Here is a 25,803-nt window from a genome sequence, read left to right on the forward strand (position 1 = left end):
GTCAGGGAGGAGTACAGAAATCTATTTTAAGAGCCCTTTAAGTCAACAAAAATGGCTTTGTCATGTGGACGGGTGGAGGCTTAAATCGATCTAACACTGCTAAATTCGACCTAAACTCATAGTGCAGACCAGGGCCTAGATTCTGTGCCGAGTGCACTATTTTCTTTGTGCATCAGCACATTTCTCCACTTGGTTCAGTTTGCCAGAGCTGCTGCTTAATACCCCTGAGGAAAAATTAACACTCCTTAGAATCAGATTACTCTTGACTCTTCTGTTTTTAATTATTGTATTCCAAAATCAAAAGTAAAACTCATGCTGTTGGAAAAAACTTTCTTAGGACAGGGAGCTAAAAATAGACAGCAAACTAAACAAGGCATATAGTTTAAAACTCCAATTTGTTGAACTGGATGAGAAGTACTATCACGGATATGTGTTGTGCTGTCCTTTCATGCCCTCTGCTGTCTCTGTTCTTGCATTCAGGAAGGGTTCTGAAATTGACAAGAGGCGTGGTTCCTGAAAAGCTTCAAAAAGACTGCTGCAGCTATCACTTTGGATGGCTAATAGTCTTTATTTTCCTCTCCTACCCTAATCAGAAGCATATTTTTAACTGCCACTTTTCAAGGAGGCTCACATCTTTTTCAAACATGACCATGTTCCTTAAAGGGCTGCTTGAAAATCCCTTAAAAATGTCTACAATTTTTTTAGCAGAAACAGAAGAGAAAAATACAAAACTAAGAAAGCTTTCAACAAGAATAGAATGGAGACTGCTAAAAAGCTGCTTCTTTTTGCCAGCTCTGGAAGTCTAACATCATACATAAATTTCCTGCGGTGCATTACTGTCTCTGAAATAACGTGCAAAATATGGTAGATTCCACTTAATAGCAATCCTAATATTAACAACTTCCCTAGTTAATAGCAGCATTTTGCCAGGAACCAGTCCCATCACATTGACTTAATGGAGTTCAAATAGTGGCAACTGCATGACACTATTGAGAACTTTTTTTTTGGAGGATAAGTCACAAGCACAGGTAGGTTTGTGGGACTTCCACAGGGGAAAGAAGCACTGGGATGTGCCTTTCCTGGCTGCCTCCCCACAAACCTGACTGCAGCCAAAGACCAGCTGCCAGCAAAGGAGGTAAAGGACTGGGGTGCCTGTATCTCCTGCCAAAGTCCCAGCAATGTGGGCCGGGAGGGGAGGTTGTGGGCAGATTAGCAGCAGGATTGGGGGCTGCATCCCTGATGCTGGGGATTTCCACAGGGAATGGTGGTCATGGGGACACACACAGCTGCGTGGTATCTCTCCATGCACTCCCCAGGTTGCACCCGCATGTCCCAGCACTTCCTTTCTTGGCCACAGCCCCACAAACCTGCCTTCCACTTGTTGGCAATTTCTGGGTAATGGAAACTTTTGTTGGAAACCAAGAGTTTGTTAATAAGTGGAACCCACTGTATCTGAGATTTTCTATCCAGTTTATGATCCTAAAGGATAGCATGCATTACATTAAACCCTGGAGACCTACTAACCTGAAAATGCTTCATCTTTATATAGTAGGTGGTTAACTTGCGCACAGAGCCACAACATAACTTCATTGTCTGTCAGCAATTCCTTTGTGAGGCAAGTTAGTCATCTTTGTGTGTCTACCTTATCCCTGATAAATAGGTTCTTCCTAGAGTAGTTTTCCCTATGGGTGTGCGAGTGTTTGGTAGCACACTTCGGGTGTGCGAGTGTTTTGGTAGCAGTATCTGCCCCTGCACCTAATATGTCCTTGTGCTCCATCTTAGAGCTGCTGCCCCTCCAGTTTTTTCTTCAGCTGCGTGTGCTAGAGACAGAGTTTTTGTGGTGTCAGTTAACTTCAGATTAGCTAGCTTGCTCATCTGGTTTTTTTTATTTTATTTTACTTAAACTTTTTAATGTAATGTTTATTAATTCCCCACACACACAAACTACAGCAAGAGCCTATCTGCAGCTTGTTGGCCATATGCAACCTGTACATTTGTAAGATCTCATGCCAGACTGCATTCCCAGTGCCTTCAAGCCTGGCTCAAGCACAGCTTGTCCAGGAGGTTGTCTATCTCTGAGTTCTCAACTCTCTGTGAATGAAAGGATCCCTGCAAGGTATGCTTGTATTCACTCCCCCACAAGGATCATCATTACAGATGCCTCTCTGTTAGGCTGGTGATCTCCTGGCACAAGGCAGGTGGACCCATTAGGAGTCTGCTCTTCACATCAATCTATTTGAGCTCAGAGCAGTTCAATATAAGTGCAGTAATTTTTTTCCAAAAATCAAGAGTCACGCAGAAGAGACATGATCAACAAGAGAGCTACCATATTTTATGTAAACTGCTGAGGGGGAGCACAATCCCAATCCTTGTGCACAGAAGCAATGAAATTTGGAACTGGTGCATAACCCACCAAATCAACATCTCAGTGGCATTTCTATCACGTCTGCAAAGCATCATAGTAGAAACGCTGAACAGACATTTCTGTGAGAACTACAAATGAGAGCTGAGCTATCCTGTCCTACAGGTAGTGCTCACCTAGGGCAGTACAGGGATAGACCTCTTCCTGATGCCATACAACAAGAAATTCCCACAATTTTGCTGGGTGGGAGGGATGCCACCATAACTCATTAGGAGATGCCTTCTTCACTCCTTGGCCACTAAGGGTATGTCTACACTGCAATAAAAAACCCGTAGCTGGCCCAGGCCAGCTGACTCGGATTCACGGATGTTGGGCTAAGGAGCTGTTTAATTGCAGTGTAGACATTCAGGCTTGGGCTGGATACTGAGCTCTAGGACACGGCAAGGTGGGAAAGCGCTTCAACGTATTTTAGAAAATAATATTCATCAGCTACTTTACAATTCAGGATCACCAACTACCAGACATTAATGGCGAAGTATAACCATCCAAACCAGGCTGAACTCCTTTATTGAATATCTACCAGCAGAACACAGAGTGATTTCAGGCAATTATTACAGAAGGCCAACTGCTTGCCATACCATCTCTGCAGGCCTCTCTTGACACTGCTGATACTGCCGTTCAGTCTATTTCTATGGCAGTAGTTTTGAAGAGGACCACCTGGTTTCAGCTCTCAGGATTTCTAAAGGAGGTCCAGAATATGGTTGAAGACGTCATTTTTTTTGGTACTAAACTGTTCACTGACAGCACAGGATGAGTGCACACATTAAAGGACTCCAAGGGCCACTTTACATTTTCTCTGGGGATCTATACGTGTACACAAAGGAGAGAGTTTAGTAAGTCCCAGACAGCACAGAGATCCTGCCCCATTCAAATTCCCAGAGGCCACATGAACTTCAGTGCAAGAGACAGGCTCCAGAGGAGAAAATCACCCATTTCCCAATCTTCCACTTCATAGCATCAATTTTGACAGGGTGGTTGAGGTCCTGAGCTGCTGTCCCCTTTTCATACCAACTGCAATGTTTCTCTCTCTTTCCTTCCTCTCTTTGGCAACCGCCAAGTGATAGATTCCTAAGCCTAAGTGTAAACACTTTCAGTAGGCTTGGGAATCTATCACTATGGATGAGCGGGTTTTGGAGATCATCCACTTCATTTCTCTTCTGCCTTCCAAGCCCCCTTTCCTGTCCCTCTTCAGGGACCTCTCTCATGAGAGTTTGTTATGACAGAAAATAGACTCTCTTCTACTCTTGGGTGCTCTAGCTTCAATTCCCGTGCATCACAGAGGGAAAGAGTTTTATTCCAAGTATTTCCTGGTTCAAAAAAGAGAAAAGAAAAAAAAAAAAAAGGTTGGAGACCCATCCTCAATTTAAGGCTACTCAACACCTTTGTGAAAGCACAGAAATTGAAAATAGCAACATTTTCAACAATTATTCTGGCACTGGACCAAGAGGATTGGCTCTAGCCCTCAACCTTCAGGATGCATATTTCCATGTAACGATCTACTCATCCCACAAAAGATTTCCATGTTTTATTCTCAGTCAGGACCATTTTTAGTACATAGTGCTCCATTTTGGCTTATCAGCTACCTCAAGGGTCTTTTCAAATGTCGTATCAGTAGTATATCAGTCACATCAGTAGTATATCAGGAGTAGTGGCACACTTCCACAGAAAAGGAATTTTAATGTTCCCTTATCTAGATGTTTAGCTCCCTGGGCCTAACTTCACAGACAACTTGCAAAGACATTGACCTCTTTCTTAGATTGGGCCTGCATTTCAACATTCAAAAATCCACCTTGACCCCTTGCAAAAGTTAGAATTCATAGGAGCTAATCTTGGGCCAGTAGTGGCAAGAGCCTGCTTTCCAATGCACATATCTGTGGCCCTATCCAGCATAGTTAACACAATCCAGATTAGCATTCAAAGCTCAGTCAAGAGCTGTCATCAGCTGCTGGGGCATACGGCAGCTGGTACTTTAGTTATAGACCGCACAAAACTGCAAATGTGGTGCCTTCGAGGGTGGTTCATGACTGTTTATGCACTGAACAGACAGTCTAACTACATTACTTTCCATACGCACCTTCATAAAGGAATCTCTCAAGTTGTAGAAATACCCTCATAATGTTTGTGCAGAAGTCTTTCACCTTCCCTTCCCCAGCAGTTGTTATAATGACAGATGCATCCCTGTTGGAGTGGAGAGCGCATCTAGACATCCACATGGCCTAGGACAGGTGGATGCCTTAGGAAACCACTCTGCACATCAGCCTCCTGGAACTCAGGGCTCATTCTCCCCTGACACCTCTAACATCTAAAGTCCTATTCAAAATAAAAAAGGACAAACCAAGAGCTACTCTTAACAGTCCTGACATGACCCTGACAAACCTAGTTTCTTTATGTGATACAGCTGGCTGTTCACTCACTGATCACTCTCCTGATTGCTCCTCTTTTCCTCTCCAAGGAACACAGAAAGATCCTTCACCCCAATCTTGAGGGTTTTCCTGCTCATAGTACAGCTGGTTGATGATTAATGGTCTTAAAAACAACCTGTAATTATGTGGCACCTACATCTCTGGAGCGCCCCCTGATTGAGTTTGTGTTCCTGCAGTTTTTTCAATTTCTCAGCTCATGGTACCCCGATCAGGTTGCTACTGCACAGCAGAAAACCATCTATGTGCCACACTTACAGAAGCGGACAAGATTTGCCTGTTGGTGTGATCTCAAAACATATTCCAAAACCTCATTGTTGTCAAATACTGGACTACGTTCTAGAACTAAACTGTCATTGTGTTTTGTTAGAGTATACCTGGCCGCCATCACAGATTTCCATTCTCCAAAAAAAGTTATTCCATATTCGCCCACCCATTGATGATGAGTAAGGCTACATTTTAATCATGGGTATTTTTAGTAAAAGTCATGGACAGGTCACAGGCAGTAAACAAAAATTCACAGCCCGTGACCTGTCCACTTGTACTATGTACCCCTGACTAAAACTTCGGCCGGGGGGGTGCGGGTGCTCTGGGAGTGTGGAGAGCAGCAGCGTAGGACCTCAGCTGGTGGTTGGGGAGGGTAGCAGCGTGGGCCAGGGACCCCTGCTGGTGCTAGGGGAGGAGGGACCAGGAGGTGGCACAGGGCCAGGAACCCCTGCTGGTGCTGGGAGGAGGTTTTGCGGGGCTTGCAGGCTGCCTACCTGGCTCTGTTGTGTCCCTGCAGCTTCTAGGGGGAAGAAAGGCCAGATCGGCTCCACGCGCTGCCCCCACCCACTCTGGCTCTGTAGCTCCCATTGGCCAGGAACTGCAGCCAATGAAAGCTGCAGGAGTGGCGCCTCTGGGTGGGGGCAGCGTCTAGAGCCCCCTGACCCGTCTGCCTAGGAGCTGCAGGGACCTGCCAGCCGCTTCAGGGGAGTGCCCCTCCAGATAAGCACCACCCGGCACCCTGAGCTCCCTCTCTCACCCAAACTTCCCCAGCAGCGCCCGGTTTGGGTGACCCAGGAGCTGCCTGATCTGCTCGGGCAGCCCCAGAGCCAGCTGCATCGGCCGCTGCAGAAGTCATGGAGGCCACAGAAAGTCACGGAATCCATAACTTTTATGATCTCCATAACAGACACACAGCCTAAACAATGAAGTTCTTCAGGGGGCTTGGAAATCTTTTTGTCAGTCAAACGTCCTATTCTGGTTTGAAATGTTAATCTGGTTGTTAAATGTCTTACAAGATCTCCATTTGAACCAATGGCTACCTGCTCACGCCTCCATTTATCGATGAAAACAGCATTTCTGGTAGCCATCACGTTGGCTCGATGGGGAAGGGGCCACTTGTTGAATTTCCAGAGAGGTCCACACCTCCATTTATAAATTTTTAGGGGGTTGCAAATGAAAAAAGGTTGGAAGCCACTGTTTTAGCATATCATTAATGACACCCTATGTAGAATAGACCAGAGCTATGCCAAAGATTTTTCTTGCTCTGGGTGGCTGAGGCAAAGTTTACCTCACTCCTGCACCTGCTCCCAGGGTTGGGGCTGGAGGGATTGGTCATTTTGGTGTCAGATGTTGCAGGACACACACAATTCAGTTCTTGTGAGGTAATCAAAGGAAAAACTGACTTAGTTATATTGATTTAAAATGTCTGTACATTTAAAAACTAGATATACATTCTGTTTGTGATTTGGAATTTGAAGCAGTGTATTTTTATAAAAGCTTTTCTGCTCATTTATTATGAGGTTCACTGGCATGAGGCCCACATACCACTTCCCTATTTTGAGGATGAGCATCCCAATAGTTTAGGGTTCTAGGATGCTTTGTAATACAAATTATTCTTCGAGTGATTGCTCGTGTATTCCACAATAGGTGTGCGTGCTTTCCACGTGCACCGGTGCTGGAAATTTTTCCCCTAGCAGTACCCGTAGGGGAGCGCCCTAGCGACCCCTGGAATGGCGCTCCCCGCACCCTCAGTTCGTTCTTGCCGTCAGTGAAAGTGCTTTGGAACTGCTCCAGCTTTGCTGTAGCTCGTCCCCAAAACTGCTTGTTAGTTCAGTGTGTGTACAGTGTACTACCTGTAGTTAGTCAGTCAGTTTAGTTTAGCTACAGCGCCCAGGCCGGGGCATGCCCCATTCCCCAGGTTTTAAGTCGTGCAACACATGTAGTGGTTTGAGCATTGGCCTACTAAATCCAGGGTTGTGAGTTCAATCCTTGAGGGGGCCGTTTAGAGATCTGAGGCAAAAATCTGTCTGGGGATTGGTTCTTGCCTTGAGCAGAGGGTTGGACTAGATGACCTCCTGAGGTCCCTTCCAACCCTGATATTCTGATTCTATGTAGGCGATCTATGTCAGTGAGTGATCCGCATGCGGACTGTTTACGCTATTTGGGGGAAACCCGTGTCAGCAATTGATGGAAGATTTGCAAGTTGTTTAAGCCTCGGACCAAGAGAGAAAGGGACATCTGGTTCTGGGCTATTCTGATGGAGTTGGCACTGGGCACCACAGTGTCGGTGCATGGCGACCCTTCGGTGCCATCAATTAGTTGGCACCGCTCCCTGTCCCTGGGGCACGCCAGGAAGGCTAGGAAGAGGCCTTCTTTGCTGCGGCACTGGAGTAAATCCAGGGCAGAGGCTAGATCCATGTTGGGCAGTCCTCGATCCCCATCAGCTTCTAGGCCTTCAACTCTAGTCGAGTGGAGTAGCCTGGCCCATTCGGAGCAGGCCTGTCAAGATGGCCTCCACACTGGAGGCCTTGCAAGCAGCCTGGGATGTTATGTCCATGCCGGTACCAGGAGGACCGCCGATGTCGGCCCTGCACTCCAGAGGCAAGCCACCACTGGGATCTCCACAGTCACCCCCGGCTCAGTACCAGTCTCGGTCGAGGGAATGTTCCTGACACTGTTCACCGCCCAGCGTCCATTCGGGGCACAGTCCACATGGACTGCCCTCAATGCCCACCAGGCCGCCTGGTTTGGTTCCGTCTGATCGAGACTCTTGGCACCGCTCCGCCTCAAGGAGTGAACACTGACAGGACTGAGGTGGTTGACGCCAAAGATCCTCATCTCAGAGGGCTATAGCAGTCAGTCATGGCACGAACATTGACATCGTTTCCATTCATCGTCCCGCTCCAGGACCCCACACGTCACCAATTCCGCAGCCCTGGGCATTCATCGCCAGCATCTTGCCATTGCGGGTCCACTCGCTGGAGCCGATCATGGAGCAGCTGTTACTGACGGTACCAGTCCTCCATGGAGGGGTCGCAGTCCCGTGGTTGACATCGCTCCTAGCGTCACCACTCCTCCTGGTCCAGGGACAGCGGCAGGTCATATGTCAGCCTGGCCTCTCTTTGTAGTCATCCATTGATGAGCCAGGCCGAACAGCTGGCTCCCGCCGGTGCCACAGCAGGTGCTGTGGTCTGCTCAGTGGTACCAGAGGGCACCGTGGCGCCTGACGCAGCCCCCGGTGGGGGCTCGCTCGGTAGCTGGAGCTTCAGAAGGACCATCAGCCTCCCTCTCCAGACCTCCGAGGAAGGAGTCGGTGGGACGTACATCCTCAGCTCTATGCCCGGAGACCAACCAGGTGGTAGACCCTCCAGTGCCGGTGGGGACACAAAGTACCGTGCCAGCCTCTTCACTCTCACCAGATGAGGTGATTACGGCCCCTCCTCCCTCCGTCCCACAGGAGGACTTTAGGGCTCACCAAGAGCTCTTAAAAAGGGTGGCATCAAGTCTCCACCTCCAGGCAGAGGAGATGGAGGAGCCCTTGGACTCTCTATTTAATATACTCTCCTCCTCAGCACAGGGCAGGGTGGCCTTGCCTCTCCATGAAGGGATGGTGAAAATTTCAAATGCCCTATGGCAAACCCCAGCCTCATTGGCTCCCATCTCTAAGAGAGTGGAACGCAAGTATTTTGTACCCACCAAGAGGCATGAATACTTATACACCCACCCTGCTCCTAACTCCCTGGTGGTCGAGTCGGTCAACTACAGGGCCAACCAGCCCCTACCCCAAAAAATAAAGATTCAAGGAGGCTGGACTCATTTGGAAGAAAATTTGTCCTCGAGCTTCCAGTTACGGGTGGTGAACTACCAGGCTCTTCTGGGCCAGTATGAGTTCAATCTGTGCCCAAGTTCGAGGACTTCCTCCAGGAGCTCAACAGGAAGGAGTTCAAAGTGCTGGTGGAGGAAGGCACAGCGGCTTCCAGGGCAACCCTGCAGGCAGCTTCAGATTCAGCAGATACGGCTGTGCGGTCCATGGCCTCCGTGGAAAGGCGTCATGGCTTCTGCCCTCTGGGCTGTCCAGCAAGGGGCAGACCTACCTGCAGGACCGCCCGTTTGATGGCAAAGCTCAATCTGCGGAAAATGGATACAAAGCTGCATGGCCTGAAAGACTCCCGAACGACTCTCCAGACTCTGGGTCTCTATGTTCCGGCTCCGGCTAAACCTAAGTTCAAGCTGCAGTTCAGGCCACCCAGTCAAAATACAAAACTGGTTATAAGAGGCCCCACAGAGGCAGTCTCGGCCTTTCCCCCCAGCCTGGATCCTCCAAGGGCAAGCAAATGGGGAAAAGGCGGTTTTGACAGAGTGCCCTACCAGTTCTCATCAGGGATCCAGCCTCAATATAGCTTCCCCAGTCGGTTGTGTGCTTTCCTCCCAGCGTGGTTGCGGCTGACCTTGGACCGATGGGTCCTCAACATCATCTCCCGGGATACACCGTCCAGTTTATTTCCTCCCCGTCCAACTACCCCTTGCCCCCATCCCTCTTGGGGGACCCCTCGCATAAGGCTCTGCTTGAGCAGGTGGTGTGGCGGCTCCTGGGCCTAGGGGCGGTGGAAGTGGTACCGGGGGAGTTCAAAGGCAAGTGGTACTACTCCCACTATTTCTTTATCCCGAAGGCCAAAGGGGGGCTCAGGCCCATCTTGGACCTGTGAGGCCTGAGCCAGTACATGGTGAAGCTCAAGTTCTGCATAGTCTCTCTGGCCTCCCTGGATCCCAGGGACTGGTACGCCACCCTTGATCTGCAGGACGCATACTTCCACATTCATATATTCGAGGGACACAGATGCTTCCTCTGTTTCACAGTGGGACAGGAACACTACCAATTTATACTACTCCTGTTTGGTCTGTCCACTTCCCACAAGGTATTCATGAAATGTATGTCACTGGTGGCGGCCTACACACACTGGATTTGCGACAGGCTCTGGCTTTTTACTTGGAGCAGACTAAGCTGTTCAGAAAGTCCTTGCAACTGTTCATCGCCTCGGCTGAGTGCATAAAAGGTCAGCCGATCTCCACTCAGCGGCTCTTCAACTGGATCACCTCGTTATTCCTGTTATGACCTGGCAGGAATCCCTCTGCCACCAATTGTGAAGGCTCACTCGACTCGGATGCAGGCCTCATCGGCTGCCTTTTTGGCCCTTGTTCCCATTCAGGACATTTGTAGAGCTGCCATGTGGTCTTCAGTTCATACGTTCACCTCGCATTATGCGACTGTCTCTCAGACCAGGGAGGACGCCAGGTTCAGCAGGGCTGTTCTCCATACCGAGAGTTTGTGAACTCCTTCCTACCTCTAACGGATATAGCATGGAATCACGTATTGTGGAATACATATGAGCAATCACTCGAAGAAGAAAAGACCATTACCTTTTTCGTAACTTGTGTTCTTCAAGATGTGTTGCTCATGTCTATTCCACATCCCACCCTCCTTCCATTCTGTCAGAGTTGTCTGGCAAGAAGGAACTGAGGGTGAGGGGAGCACACAGTGCCCTTTATACCACACCATGGAGGCACCACTCCAAGGGTCACTAGGGCACTCCTCTACGGGTATTGCTAGGGAAAAAACTTCAGGCACCGGTGCACATGGCAAGCATGCACACTTATTGTGGAATAGACATGAGCAACACATCTTGAAGAACACCAGTTACGGAAAAGGTAACTCTGTTTTCTTTTTCTTTGACTTTTAGTTTTTAACAATGTCCTTCTGTGCTGAATATACATCTTCACCCCTTATGTCGTATTAAAAAAAAAAAACCCATTTGGGGCTCAATGAGATTGAGGTAAAAATCTGGTGTCCCATAGCTTTCTTAGTGTTTTTCTTTACATATTAGTTAAAAATGCTTTTCTACTGTAAAAATATGAACAATATTACATTATTTCATTTTGTACTTTCTGTTACAGTTGATGCAAACACATGGGCACAAGTTATTGCGTTGTACCCAACTTTAGTTGAATGTATCACTTGCTCATCCTCGGAAGTCTGTTGTGCTCTCAAGGAGGCACTAGTTCCCTTTAAGGACTTCATGCATCCACCAGCACCCAAGGTACAGAATGGAGAGTCTTGAAAAGATCAAACTTTTTTTATTTTTGAAAGAGAAAAAGTATCCCAAAAAAAGAATATTTGTTCATAACTGAGACTTCTCTGAGGAAATCTCTTGTGACTAGTACTTGGCAACCAGTGTTGACCTTCTTTCAGTTGTACTAACAAGAGCTTTGTAATTCATGCATACAACAAGCTTACAGCTCAAAGGTTCCAGAGTGAGTAGCAGTGCAAGCCTTTAATAAATTTAACTGACAGGATGGAATCAGTTGTAACCTAATGTACTTGCTACAATATATTGAAGTGGTGACTGAAAAGTGGGCTTATGTATAGCTTGTGGTATATGTGTTAATGATGTAATTAAAAAAAAAGTATTTCAATTCAGTCAGGTTGATTAGGCTGGTGTTTTGCACCATTTTTTCAAGTACAAAATTGTACTAAAATTTTATGCAAGATGGTACTGTAACATTCCATATGATTATCTGTAACCAGCCTTTGTAAACAAAGGGAACTGATGAACTTGTGTGTATAATAAATGGTACAGTTCTGTATAAAATAGTTGCATTTATTATTTAAATTCTTTTTAAAATATTGATAATGTTAAATGCTTGAAAAATGTATTTATTATGAATACTAAGTTGTATGCTTGCATTTTTACGTACAATTTGCCTTCATAATTGGCAGATATGGTTATTCATATCTGATCATCCAGTTAATTTTTTGCTTATTTGAATGTATCTTATTTCAACAAAGATGTCATATGATGAAAGACAGCAAACAGCCAATGATCTGCTGATTTCAAACTTTAAAGTAGGTGATTTGAAATGAGTTTGAAAGTGTGGAAATATACTGTAGCACTCCAACTCTACCATACCTCACATCACAATATATTTGTTTCAACATACTCGTTTACATAAGTCTATCCATTTTTTATGTTTTTGGTAGTTGTCCTGCTTTACAAAAATGTTTCATATTTGGGATTTATATCTCTCTTTTGCCCATAATGGTAGTTGTCATTGTCTTTGAATTATGATCCAAGAAAGGTGATTTCAAATATCTGATATATTTGGCTGTAATTTTTGTTTGTTTGTTTCAGTAATCTTAAGCGCTCTGTTTTGTACTGTCTTCAGCCCAAACAATAATTGTTTTAACCTTCAAGTATAAAATGTGTGCGTGATATAAACCATGAGAAGTGTATTTTTGAAGTTTGTTATTCATTTAGAAGTGCAGTAAACTTTCTGTCATGAAGTAAAATGTGAATTTTGTTTCCCTTTCACGTACTACGTAGTTGAAGCAGAATACTTTTGAGTACTGTTCTTTATAAAGTTGAATTGTGGCATAGCATATTATATTCCTATTCAATGAATTGTTTCAGTAATATTTCACCTGTATTTAGGTATTTATTATCATCCATGTGAAGAGCTTTAAAACATAGCTTTAAAACCATAAAAATCTAAAGTTAGACTCCTGCATCCACAGCTAGGCACCTGCCTGGTTTTTCCAAGGTGCTGAATTCTTAATAGCTGCTATTGTCCTGGCCCAGTGCAGAGGACTGGACTAGATGACCTATCAAGTCCCTTGCAGGCCTACATTTCTATGATTTTATGAAATCAGACAAGGTCCTTGGGAGGAGTTGGGTACTCACTGCTTTTAAAAATTGGGCAGACAGCTTCCTATGGATTATAGAGATTAACTTTAGGTTCTGGACTTCTAAAATATTGTGCAGATATTAAAAACAAGGATCATTCAAACACTTTTGTGAGTTAAAAGATTGGTTTATATGAATAGATTAGGGTTGCTAACCCTCCAGGATTGTCCTGAAGTCTCCAGGAATTAAATATTAATCTTTAATTAACAATAATGTCATGTGATGAAACTTCCAGGAATATGTCCAACCAAAATTGGCAATCGGAGAATTGATGTAAAGTTGAAAGAGTTGCTAGTAGAGTGTTTCATTATGAATTGGTCAGAATTAGAGAGTCTGTAAGTGCATAGTACTATGCAACCATAGTTTTAAATGCTTGCTCCTTTTATGCTCCAGATTATATTATTATTCTCATTTAAAAAATAGGAGAGAGAGAGAACTTTCCTTTGTTTCATTTTCCATCATTGGGGATTTTTAAGAGCAGGTTGTACAAACACCTGTCAGGGATTGTCTAGATAATACTTAGTCCTGCCTTGAGTGCAGGGGACTAGACTAGATGACCTCTCGAGGTCCTTCCCAGTTTTATGATTCTATACTACAGTAAATGCACAACAGGCTTTAAGACCTTGGATAAACTAGTTTCTTCCCGAGCTTTAGAGAACACAAATTTTGTATTAAGAAACCAAATATTTTCCGTAACAGCTGAGTTTGGGTAGGTCTTGAGATGTTTTAGTTCATTTTTAGTGTAAAAATAGCTAATTTTGAGAAGCAGTTCCAAAATGCCACAATATGGAAACCTATACACCAAATGAATGTCAATTTTTGGATTTCCTCTAAAACTGAAAATAACTGCAATACTGATGAAAGCAACATATTTTTAGGGCCAGGTCTTGCTGACTTCAGTGGAAGGATGGTCAGGGCCCATAGTGTCACTTAAAAAAAAAAAAAAAAAAAAAAAAGAGCACAATAATGGTATTTAGACGTCTCTATTTTAGCTAGCTATGTCAGAGCTTATTGTTTTTAATTCCTGTTTATTTTATTTGGGAAAGCAGGCTAAAGATACATCAGACCCAATAAAGGATAACAGTATATGCTCAGTACAGTGAACTTCCTTCAGCTTGATATGTATAAACATTTTCTGTTTTCTTTATGTTCTTTGCTTCTACAACTTAGTATTCTTTATTGCCTGGGGGGTGGGAGGCACACCTTTTAAGAGACATTTAAAACCAACATTCTTCTATTTATTAGCTTATTTTTCCTCCCCTTAGTCACCAAATTATTCTTAGGGCATTGTACATCTGGAACTCACCTTAAAGCTTTGGTCTAATCTAATCAGATATTCTTACCATTTTTTATATACATGACTAGCTTGTGAAAGATAACAACTTAAGCATTTAATTTAGAAGGACGACTTTTCACTGTGGATGAAAGTCAGCCTCTTTACAATGTCATCTTGCTCATTTATAACTCTAGTATTCCTTACATTTGAAGTATTGCTTTCTTTTCCTCTGCTGAGAGTTCTTGTTTTCTAATAAATATTGATACAGGAGCATTGATGCAGACAGTCTTTATGGATCTGTAGAATTTTTATTTAATCAATATTTCTAGTAATGGAGATTCTGTACTTCCTCCTTCGAGAAATATCTTAACCAGACCCTGAAGCTTCACATACATATTTATATTTTTAACTTTATATACATGAGTAGTAGTCCCATTCAAAGAAGTACTCTCACGTAAAGTAAAGTATGCGCATATGTGTTTGCAAGGTTGGAGTCTAACTTATTTTAGTTTAAAATTCACTAAAATGCACTGGATCACCAAAAGTAGCTAGGGAGTCCAAGTAATTCTTATAGCCTTACGAAGATAACTTCTTGAGCTCCCTTCCTGCAATGTACTAAAAGGCTCTAGATCGGGGGAGGTAACCTATGGCACGCATGCCAAAGGCGGCACGTGAGCTGATTTTCAGTGGCACTCACGCTGCCTGGGTCCTGGCCACCAGTTTGGGGGCCTCTGCATTTTAATTTAATTATAAATTAAGCTTCTTAAACAGTTTTAAAACCTTATTTACTTTACATACAACAATAGTTGAGTTATATATTATAGACTTATAGAAAGAGACCTTCTAAAAATGTTGAAGTGTATTACTGGCATGCAAAACCTTAAATCAGAGTGAATAAATGAAGACTCGGCACACCACTTCTGAAAGGTTGCCAACCCCTGCTCTAGATTCTGTGGAACATGTCTTCCAGTAATTATAAAATTACTGAATGCAGCCACCACCTCCTAAAAAAAAATTATCGGCAGCCAGGAGTGAAAATGGGAAAGTCCAGCAGATACATTGAAAGGAACATATACAAGATATTGATATATTGGGGAGAACTTACCTCATCTCCATGCCTCAGACATTGCAACAATATGAGCAAGACTTCGAGCTTGTATATAATCACAGTTTATCTAATAAGAAAAAGTGAGTATATACCCTAATTTCAGTTTAGAACATAGGCTCTGGATGGAGAAAAGTTGCCACAGCTTCCAATTTTTAATAAGTTTATTGAATATTATGTTGAGTATCCTGATATCAAAAAACAAAATACTAATAGGTGTAATATCTGCATTTACTGAAATAAGATCTTAAAAGATTGCATTATGGTTTTGCCCAGATCAAAAGGCATTTCTCCTCTCATCCTGAAATTCAGACAGGTAGTTCCCCAACTAACCCTTTGTCCATGGTTACAAGTGTTAAAAAATGTATTGGAGAAAAACACCAACTGTAGGTTGGGTCTGCAGATGCAATCAGTAGCCTAACCCAGCTCCCATTATAGTTTGTAGAATGTCAGAGTTGGAAGGGACCTCAGGAGGTCATCTAATCCAACCCCCTGCTGAAAGCAGGACCAATCCCCAGACAGATTTTTGCTCCATATCTCTAAATGGCCCCCTCAAGGATTGAACTCACAATCCTGGGTTTAGCAGGCCAATGCTCAAACCACTGAGCTATCTCCCCGCTGGAAGTTCTACTGTTGACTTCAGTGGGAACACATTCTATTCTTGTTCCTGTCAATTTAGGATTATTTTTAAGTGAAGGAGTCTGGAAATTATTAATTTCTCTTGAAAAGAAGACAGTATGCCAATTTACTGTGCATGAAATAATTGCACATAGGAAGAAATCAAATTGTAGTATTAAGAAGATGGTTTAACTTTTATAAGGCCACCTTAAAATAATCTAAATTTTTCTTAACTTTCTGGGTATTGTAAGATATAATTGTAGAGAGTTCATATTAGTTCACTGTTAGTATTACTCTAGCAGTTGAGTAAGATATTTTTTCTAGTAAAGGAGGATGTATTGAATGGAGAAGCTGGGTGAATCGTTAATAATTGATATTTATAGATCAGCTATTCCTATTTTCTTTCTTAGCCCTGGTCTACACTACGAGTTTAGGCTGAATTTAGCAGCATTATGTTAATTTAACCCTGCACCCGACTTAAAGGGCTCTTAAAATCAATTTCTGTACTCCTCCCCGGCGAGGGCTTTAGCACTAAAATAGACCTTGCTGGGTCAAATTTGGGTAGTGTGGACGCAGTTCGACGGTATTGGCCTCTGGGAGCTATCCCAGACTGCTCCATTGTGACCGCTCTGGACAGTACTCTCAACTCACGTGCACTGGCTAGGTAGACAGAAAAAGCCCCCGGAACTTCTGAATTTCGTTTCCTGTTTGGCCAGCGTGGCAAGCTGATCAGCACAGGTGACTGTAGAGTCTCAGAATTGCAAAAGAGCTCCAGTATAGACTGAACAGGAGGTACTGGAACTGATCACTGTATGGGGAAAAGAATCCGTGCAGGCAGAACTCCTTTCCAAAAGACGAAATGCCAGTATATTTGCCAAAATCTCCAAGGGCATGATGGACAGAGGCTACAACAGGAACACACAGCAGTGCCACGTAAAAGTTAAGGAGTTGAGGCAAGCTTACCAAAAAACAAAGGATGCTGGTCAGAGCCACATACATGCTGCTTCTATGATGAGCTGCATGCAATTCTAGGGGGGGCCCCTACCACTACCCCACCACTGTCCATGGACACCTGCAAGGGGGGAGTCTCACGCAACAGGGATGACAATTTTGTGGATGAGGAAGATGAGGAGGAGGAGGTTGAGGATAGTGCACAGCTGGCAAGCAGAGAATCCCTTTTTCCCGGCAGCCAGGAACGGAACTGTTCATCACCCTGGAGCCAATACCCTCCCAAGGCGGGCTCCCGGACCATGAAGCTGGAGAAGGCACCTCTGGTGAGTGTACCTTTTGTAAATATAATACAGGGTTTAAAAGCAAGCGTGTTTAATGATTAATTTGCCCTAAAGACTTGGGATGCATTTGCAGCCAGTGTAGCTACTGGAAAAATCTGTTAATGTGTCTGGGGATGGAGCAGAAATCTTCCAGGGACATCTCTATGAAGATCTCCTGGAGGTACTCTAAAAGCCTTTGCAGATGGTTTCTGGGGAGGGCAGCCTTATTCAGTCCTCCATGGTAGGACACTTTACCATGCTAAGCCAGTAGCAAGTAGTCTGGAATCATTGCAGAACAAAACATTGCAGTGAATGGGCCCAGGCTTTGGTGGCATTCAAGCAACATCCGTTCTTTATCTCTCTGTGTTAGCCTCAGGAGAGTGATATCATTCATCATCAACTGGTTGAAATACAGAAAATTTGTTTTAGGGGGCATTCAGAGGTGCCTGTTCCTGCTGAGCTGTTTGCTTTTGGATGAAAAGAAATCATCCCCGCTGTTAGCCATGCGGTGGGGGGAGGCCCGCTCATGCTGAGCTGTTCGTGTTTGGCTGACAGGGATCTTCCCTGATACTAGCCATGTGTAGGCGGGGAGTGGAGGTGAAGCGATCGTCCCAGAGAATTGGGGTGGGGGGGATAGATTGTGCTGCACATTCACCCTAAAACCGCAGCCCCTCCTTTTAAATGACCAACCTAATGGACTTTGCTTGATATGGGAAAGAAGGGCGCTGCTGTTTGAAACTGTTCCCACATGTTTTGAAGATTGAAGAAACTGAAACCCTTTGCCTTATCATGGCTGCCTGCAAGCCGAATTCTGTTGCCCAGCTGAGTGTGTGTGATATCTCACACCAAACTGGCAGGCACTCAATATAAGAGGCAAAATGCGACCTTGTACCAAAAGCACATGTGCTATGAAATGTGAATCACTTGATTCAGTGTGAAATAGTCTTCCCTTTGTTCTCTAAAATGTATCTTTTAAAATACTACTCTCCCTTCTTTTCCTCCCGCAGCTGCAAATGTTTCTAAACTCCCCCTATCATCTCCATCCCAGAGGCTAGCACAGGTTAGAAGGCGAAAAAAACACACACACAATAATAGGTTTTCAGAGCTCATGCAGTCCTCCCACACTGAAAGAGCTCAGCAGAATACTTGGAGGCAAACAATGGCAGAGTCCAGGAAAGCGTGAAATGAACATAATGAGAGGAGGGAGGAGCATGCTGAGAGGAGGCAGGATGCAATGCTGAGGCTAATGGGGGAGCAAACTGACATGTTCAGGCATCTGGTGGAGCTGCAGGAAAGGCAGCCGGAGCACAGACCGCCACTGCAGCCCCTGTATAACCGCCTGCCTTCCTCCCCAAGTTCCATAGTCTCCTCACCGAAATGCCCGAGAACGCGGGGGTGGGGGGTGGGGGAGAGGCTATGGGCACCCAGCCACTCCACCCCCGAGAATTGCCCAAGCAACAGAAGTCTGGCATTTAATAAGTTTTGAACTGTAGTGTGGCCTTGTCCTTCCCTTCTCCCTTCATCTACCACCCCACCCGGTGCGTCCCTCCTCACCCACCCCTCCCGGGCTACCTTGTGAGTTTCCCCTGATTTGTGTGATGAATTAATAAAGAATACATGATTTGGAAACAGTAATGACTTTATTGCCTCTGAAAGTGGTGATCGAAGGGAGGAGGTCAGTTGGCTTACAGGGAAGTAGAGTCAACTAAAGAGGTGGGTTTTCATCAAGGAGAAACAAAGAGAACTGTCACACTGTAGCCTGGCCAGTCATGAAACTGGTTTTCAAAGCCTCCCTAATGCGCAGGGCACCCAGCTGTGCTCTTTTAATTGCCATGGTGTCTGGCTGCGTGTAATCAGCGGCCAGGAGATTTGCCTCAACCTCCCACCCCACCATAATCATCTCGCCCTTACTCTCACAGATATTGTGGAGCAAGCAGCAATAACAATGGGAATATTGGTTTCGCTGAGGTCTAACCTACTCAGTAAACTGCGCCAGCGAGCGTTTAAATGTCCAAAAGCACGTTCTACCACTTGCTCAGCCTGTAGTTGAACTGCTTCTTACTACTGTCCAGAGTGCCTGTGTATGGCTTCATGACCCATGGCATTAAGGGATAGGCTGGGTCTCCAAGGATAACTAAAGGCATTTCAACATCCCCAATGGTAATTTTCTGGTCTGGGAAATAAGTTCCTTCCTGCAGCTGTTAAAACAGACCAGAGTTCCTGAAGATGCGAGCATCATGCACCTTTCCCAGCCATCCCACGTTGATGTTGATGAAACGTCCCTTATGATCCACCAGTGCTTGCAGCACGATTGAAAAGTACCCCTTGCAGTTTACGTACTGGCTTCCAAGGTGGTCCGGCCCCAAGATAGAGAGGTGCGTTCCATCTATCACCCCACCACAGTTAGGGAACTCCATTGCAGCAAAGCCATCCGCTATGATCTGCACATTTCCCAGAGTCACTACCCTTGATAGCAGCAGTTCAGTGATTGCATTGGCTACTTGGATCACAACAACTCCACAGTAGATTTACCCACTCCAAATTGATTCCCAACTGACTGGTAGCTGTCTGGCATTGCACACTTCTAGAGGATTATCACCCCTCGCTTCACAACTGTGAGGGCTGCTCTCATCTTAGTATTCTTGCGCTTCAGGGCAGGGGAAAGCAAGTCACAAAGTTCCATGAAAGTGCCCTTACGCATGCAAAAGTTTCACAGCCACTGGGAATCATCCAAGAACTGCAACACTATGCGGTCCCACCAGTCTGTGCTTGTTTCCCGGGCCCAGAATTGGCGTTCCATGGCAAAAATCTGCCCCATTACCACTATGATGTCCAAATTGCCAGGGCCCAGGCTTTGAGAGAAGTCTGTCTGTGTCCTCATCACTATTGTGATCGTGCTGTCGCCTCCTCGCCTACTTTTGCAGGTTCTGTACATACTGCAGAATAATGCGCGAGGTGTTTACAATGCTCAGAACAGCAGCAGTGGTGATGAGCTGAGCGGGCTCCATGCTTGCAGTAGTATGGTGTCTGCAGGAGAGAAGGAGAGCAGAGTTGCAGCAGAAGCGGTGGATGACGATGGATGCCACGAGAATAGATATTTATACAGAACGACGAGAGGACCTGCCAGGTGGATTCATGGCACCAGGAGAGCAGAGTTGCAGCAGAAGCGGTGGAGGACGACGGTTAGCACCTCGCACATTTCCTGAGGAAGAACACACGTACCCAGGAGCATATGACAGACAACATGGAGAAATTTGCTATTGAGACAAGAGCAGCAGAGCAGAGTTGCAGTGGAAGCAGTGTATGACTACAGTTAGCAGTCTTACTGCACTGTCTGCTGACAGCAACATCCAGGACACAACAGCGACAGTGTTGGTGAGCTGAGCTGAGTGGGCTGCACGCTTACCGTGGTATGGCGTCTGCACGGAAAAAAGGCACGAAACGATTGTCTGATGCTGCTTTCACGGAGAGAGGGGTGAATGATAAAATGTACCCAAATCCACCCGCGACAACATATTTGTCTCATCAGGCATTGGGAGTTAACCCAGAATTCCAATGGGTAGCGGAGACTGCAGGAACTGTGGGATAGATACCCACAGTGCACTGCTCCTGTCATGGTATAATCCCCCACTCTGAACCTTAGCGTCCAAAAGATGGGGTACCAGCATGAATTCCTCTAAGCTCAATTACCAGCTTAGTACTTGTAGCGCTGCCACCAACCAGGAATTCCAGTGCCTAGTACACTCCAGTCCCCACCCCAAAACCTTGCCCAGGGACCCCCAAGACCCAGTCCCTCTGGATCCTAACACAAGGAAAGTAAACCCTTTCCCTCATCGTTGCCTCTCCCAGGCTTCCCCTCCCTGGGTTACCCTGGAAGATAACTGTGATTCAAACTCCTTGAATCTTAAAACAGAGAGGAAAATTCACCTTCCCTCTCTCCCCCTCCCAGACTCTCCCTGAGAGAGAGAGTAATCCTAACACAGAGAGAAAATTAACCTCTCTCTCCCCCTTCCCTCCTTTCTCCCCACCAATTCCCTGGTGGATCCAGACCCAGTCCCATGGGGTCTCACCAGAATAAAAAACCAATCAGGTTCTTAAACAAGAAAAGCTTTTAATTAAAGAGAGAAAAGCAGTAAAAATTATCTTTGTAAATTTAAGATGGAATATGCTACAGGGTCTTTCAGCTATAGACACTGAGAATACCCTCCCAGCCTAAGTATACAAGTACAAATTAAAATCCTTTCAGCAAAATACACATTTGCAAATAAAAGAAAACAAACATAAGCCTAACTCACCTTACCTACCTAGTACTACTCACTATTCTGGACATATAAGAGACTGTATCAAAGAGATTGGAGACTGTTCCTGATCACTTTCCTCTCCTCTAAATGCTTCAGAATTGATTCATTGAGGACCTGCTAACATAATTTTTCCAGGGACTGAGGTGAGGCTGACTGGCCTGTAGTTCCCTGGATCCTACTCCTTCCCTTTTTTAAAGGTGGACACTACATTAGCCTTTTTCCAGTCATCCAGGACTTCCCCCAGTTGCCATGAGTTTTCAAAGATAATGGCCAATGGCTCTTCAATCACATCCACCAACTCCTTTAGCACCCTCAGATGCAGCACATCCGGCCCCATGGACCTCTGCTCGTCCAGCTTTTCTAAATAGTCATGAACCACTTCTTTCTCCACAGAGAACTGGTCACCTCCTCCCCATGCTATGCTGCCCAGTGCAGCAGTCTGGGAGCTGACCTTGTATGTGAAGACAGAGGCAAAAAAAAAGCATTGAGTACAGTAGCTTTTTCCGCATCCTCTGCCACTAGGTTGCCTCCCTCATTCAGTAAGAGGCCCACACTTTCCTTGACTTTCCTCTTGTTGCTAACATACCTGAAGAAACTTCTTGTTACTCTTAACATCTCTTGCTAGCTCCAAGTGTGATTTGGCCTTCCTAATTTCACTCCTGCATGCATGAGTAATCTTTTTATACTTCTCCCTGATCATTTGTCCAATCTTCCACTTCTTGTAAGCTTCTTTTTTGTGTTAAGATCAGCAAGGATTTCACTGTTAAGCCAAGCTGGTCGCCTGCCATATTTACGATTCTTCCTACTCATCAAGATGGTTTGTTCCTGCAACCTCAATAAGGATTCTTTAAAATACAGCCAGCTCTCCTGGACTCCTTTCCCCCTCATGTTGTTCTCCCAGCACATGTGAAGTGCTGTTGGTAACTATTCTTAGTGGAACTTGGTAGAAATATATTCTCTTTGCAATAGATTTCTCCTTTCTTTTTTATGTTAATTACAATTGATCCAAATGTCATAGTGACTCTGGGAGCATTCTTTCCTAATATTTTTTTATAAAAATAAAATTCAAAATAGAGAATTTATAACTGAAATATCCACTTGTATTATCTGTTTTTCTAGTTCATTCTTATATCATGCCTAGGACTGGGGTAAAATAACTTATGTCTACACAGCAATTAAACATCCAGAGCTGGACCAGGTCAGCTAACGTGGGCCTGGGCTGTAATATTGTTGTGTAGACATTTGAGCTTCAGCTCTGGCTAGAGCCTGAATGTCTACACAGCAATTTTTAGGCCCCCCCCCCGCCCCCGTCTGAGTCAGCTGATCCAGGCCAGCCATGGCCATGTTGCAGGTCTTTTATTCCTGTGTAGACATACCCCAAATGCCTTCCAATAGTATAACAAATTACATGACTAATATCTGTAACATGTAGTTTCCAGTTCTTTGGAAAAATATCAATTTAGAATTCTCTACTGTCTACTGCACTTATTTTTGGTTTTATAATCAAAACAATTCTGTAATATTTTCATTTTTCTCAAAATTCAATTTTGAGAACTTAAGTTTCCTAATTTTTACACTGATTTATAGAGTTTTGAATAGTCATTTCTCAGAACCGAGTTACCTGTGAAGTTTATTGCCCTATTTCATGCCCAACCACAATTGCATAAAGCCGGGCCCTGTGTTTCCTCAGTTAATCTGTCCCTGTCTAGTAATAATTTTCATTGTCTTTGCTGGCTTCAATCAGCAGCTGTATTGAATTAATTCACTGTATCCATGTGAGAAATATTCTTATCATGATTTTAACGATGGGGAAATTGAAGCACCAAGGGAGTGATTTGCGTGAGGTCAGACAAGTCTTTGCCAGAACCAGGAGTACAACTCAGCTGTTAGTTGCCATTCCTAGGCTTTAGCCATTAAGCTACACTACTTCCATTTTTCCTACCAGAAGCATGTTGTTTTTTAAATTATTTTGATGTCACAAACAAAGTTACGGTTGCTACTTATTCCAAAGTTGCAAGGACTCTGAGGAAGCACAAATCCTGTTTCTCTGTGTATGTACTTTCTTTAATAACATGACTTAAAATGTCTTGTAAACCATATTCTAGTGTGGTATCTGGTATACTTATTAATTAAAAAAAATAGTAAAGGTAAAGATAGAATATTTTCCTTTACTTTTCCCAAGCCTGTCCTTTGAGCAACTTGTTTCCTCTGATTTTTTGTTGGTAGAAATGTGTCTGCTTCTTGTTGATGTGATTTCAGCTTTTTCAACTACAGTGAAACTTGTTAAAACTGGCACTAACGGCATTGCTGTTTGTATTAGCAAGGCCCCACTGAAGGTGTGGTGTTCTGCTCTGGCATCAGCTCCATCATCATTAGCATTAAAAGTTTTGTTAGCCAAATTATCCCCATATTGATACCTCTGATAGCCCTGATCTGTCTAGTGGATTTGTAAAAGAGCAGCCACCATCTTAGCCCACATCTACACAATGGACCTTACAGTGGCACTTCTGTACTGCTGCAGTTGTGCCACTGTAAGGTCTCCTGTGTAGCCACTCTATGCAGGTGGGAGAGAGCTCTCCTGCCAGAATAATTAAACCATCCCCAACAAGTGGCAGTAGCTATGTTGCCATTTTTGTAAGTGAAACTTGGGCAGGGGGCTGTTTTTTTTTTTTAAACACCCCTGACCAACCCAAGTTTTGCTGACAAGAGCTTGTGTTGACAAAGCTGTAGTGAATTAACTTATTGATGCACAAGTTATGCTAGTTCTGCAAAGCTGAGCCAAACCAAAGTAAAATCAGTAAAATAATAGCATTGTTCTAAGTGCCTCTGATTTTATCATGCGTCTTGCAGGGTTTGGGGTTTGTTTTTAAGCTTCAGTTTCTGAAGTCAAGTGCTTTCCTTAAAATGCTTTAATAAAAAAAAGGGTTCTGGCTTTCACGTTTATGCAGCAAAACTAGAACATGTGCTGTGACTATCCTAAAAGCCGGAAGATCCAATATCCCTACTGATTGTTTTTTATACAAGTCTTCTGATTTATTAGGGCCAGAACCTACAACCACACACCCACACTTTCGCAACTACAGATCCCAGAAGCCCATGCGGGCAGAGACCTGCGCAGCAACGGGGGCCCTGCCCGGTGTTTTCCCGCGGATTTTATGTAATCCCGGATCTAGGCGCGGGAACTGTGGGAAGGACTCTCCGTCTCCTGACCGCAGCCTGCGGGAGCAGGGTCCAGGGCGGCTCCTTTCGGCCAGTCCGGAGGGGCGTGAGGCGGGCTCTGCGGAGGGTGGCGCAGGGTCTGCCTCGGCATAGAAAGCTCCCGCCGGCCGGCGCCATCTTTGCTGGTTGGGGGTAAGAGGGGGTCCTGTTCCCGAAAGGCAGCAGCGCCCCGTCCCTCATTCAAGATGGCGACGGCGGGGTGATTGACATGCCTAGTCACGTGGGCACTAGCGGGTGAGCCCCTCTCTCCCCGCACACGATCTCTATGGTGCAGCCGGCCACACAGGCGGCGGCGACGCGGGACGGCGCCTGAGGGGGGTCTCGTGCTCAGCGGAGGGGCTGCGTCGGGTGGCCTCAATCAGTGTCTCTTCAGCAGCGGCCGTACGGGGGGAAGCTCGGCTCGCGGGAGGAAGCGCCGCCGCCGCCCTGTCGCGGGGCTCCCCTGGGGCGGGGGAGGGGACAGACCCGCGCCCCGCCCGCCGGCAGCGCTGGGCTCCTCGTTCGTGCGGATTAAGCGGCCTGGGCCCGTGTCCCCGCCAGCTATGGCGGGGCTCTCGGGGGAGGAGGCGGGCAGCGGCGGCAGGTCAGTGCTGGTCACCGGGCAGGCGCAGGAAGGGTGACCAGCTGCACTGGCAGCGTGCGATGCGGGTCCTGGCCCCTGCCCGAGCGGTGCCAGGGGAGGGGGGGTCTCGCCCCGCCCGCGCTGGGGCTGTCAACGCTAAACCCGCGCTTCGGGCCGGCTGGCGGCTGCAGTGTCGCTGTGAACGCGGGGCGCCCCGCGCGTCTCTCTCAGGTCACGCCAGGAACAGGGCAAAGCCGAGCAGGGAGCTGGGCGGGGTTTCCCTCTGCTTTTCACAGCCAGGCAAGGCGAGTCTGGCTGATGTCTGCGGCAGATACGGGAGACGAGGAACATCAAAGGACCAAGAATCCTTGTATCTCCGCTCTGGTTTCTCTGTAATTTCATTTATTGTCCAACGTTGCCTGTCTGCTTATTTTCCTCTTCAGGATGGGTCGGGTGCACCATGGCCCTGGCTGAGGTAGTAGTTTGTGCTGTTGGTCGGGTTGTGACATTGCCCGCTGTGGAGATAACTGCGCAAGCTACTGCCTTGCTAGTGCTGGTGATGATCGGCTGCAGATGAAGACAATGACAGTGGGAATCCCCTTT

The 25,803-nt window shown here is 45.6% G+C and overlaps 1 protein-coding gene across 7 annotated transcripts in view; it reads left to right on the plus strand.

Annotated features, from left to right (window-relative positions):
* MON2 (MON2 homolog, regulator of endosome-to-Golgi trafficking) overlaps positions 1-25,803 on the plus strand; it is a 195,161-nt gene that overhangs the window by 168,608 nt on the left and 750 nt on the right. For 4 of the 7 annotated variants that reach the window (XM_050923129.1, XM_050923137.1, XM_050923144.1 and 1 more), the window contains one exon: positions 11,062-14,394. The exons of 1 other annotated variant lie outside the window; for it this stretch is intronic. In XM_050923129.1, the coding sequence (XP_050779086.1) occupies positions 11,062-11,225 (164 nt within the window). In that variant the 3' untranslated portion in view covers positions 11,226-14,394. Of the gene's footprint in view, positions 1-1,549; positions 1,790-4,874; positions 5,410-11,061; positions 14,395-25,803 lie in introns of those variants that run through there. 2 more of the 7 variants (XM_050923156.1, XM_050923175.1) reach the window with 2 other exon arrangements.

The sequence above is a fragment of the Gopherus flavomarginatus genome, chromosome 1 (assembly GCF_025201925.1).
Source record: "Gopherus flavomarginatus isolate rGopFla2 chromosome 1, rGopFla2.mat.asm, whole genome shotgun sequence".
In the NCBI taxonomy this organism is placed as follows: Eukaryota; Metazoa; Chordata; order Testudines; family Testudinidae; genus Gopherus; species Gopherus flavomarginatus.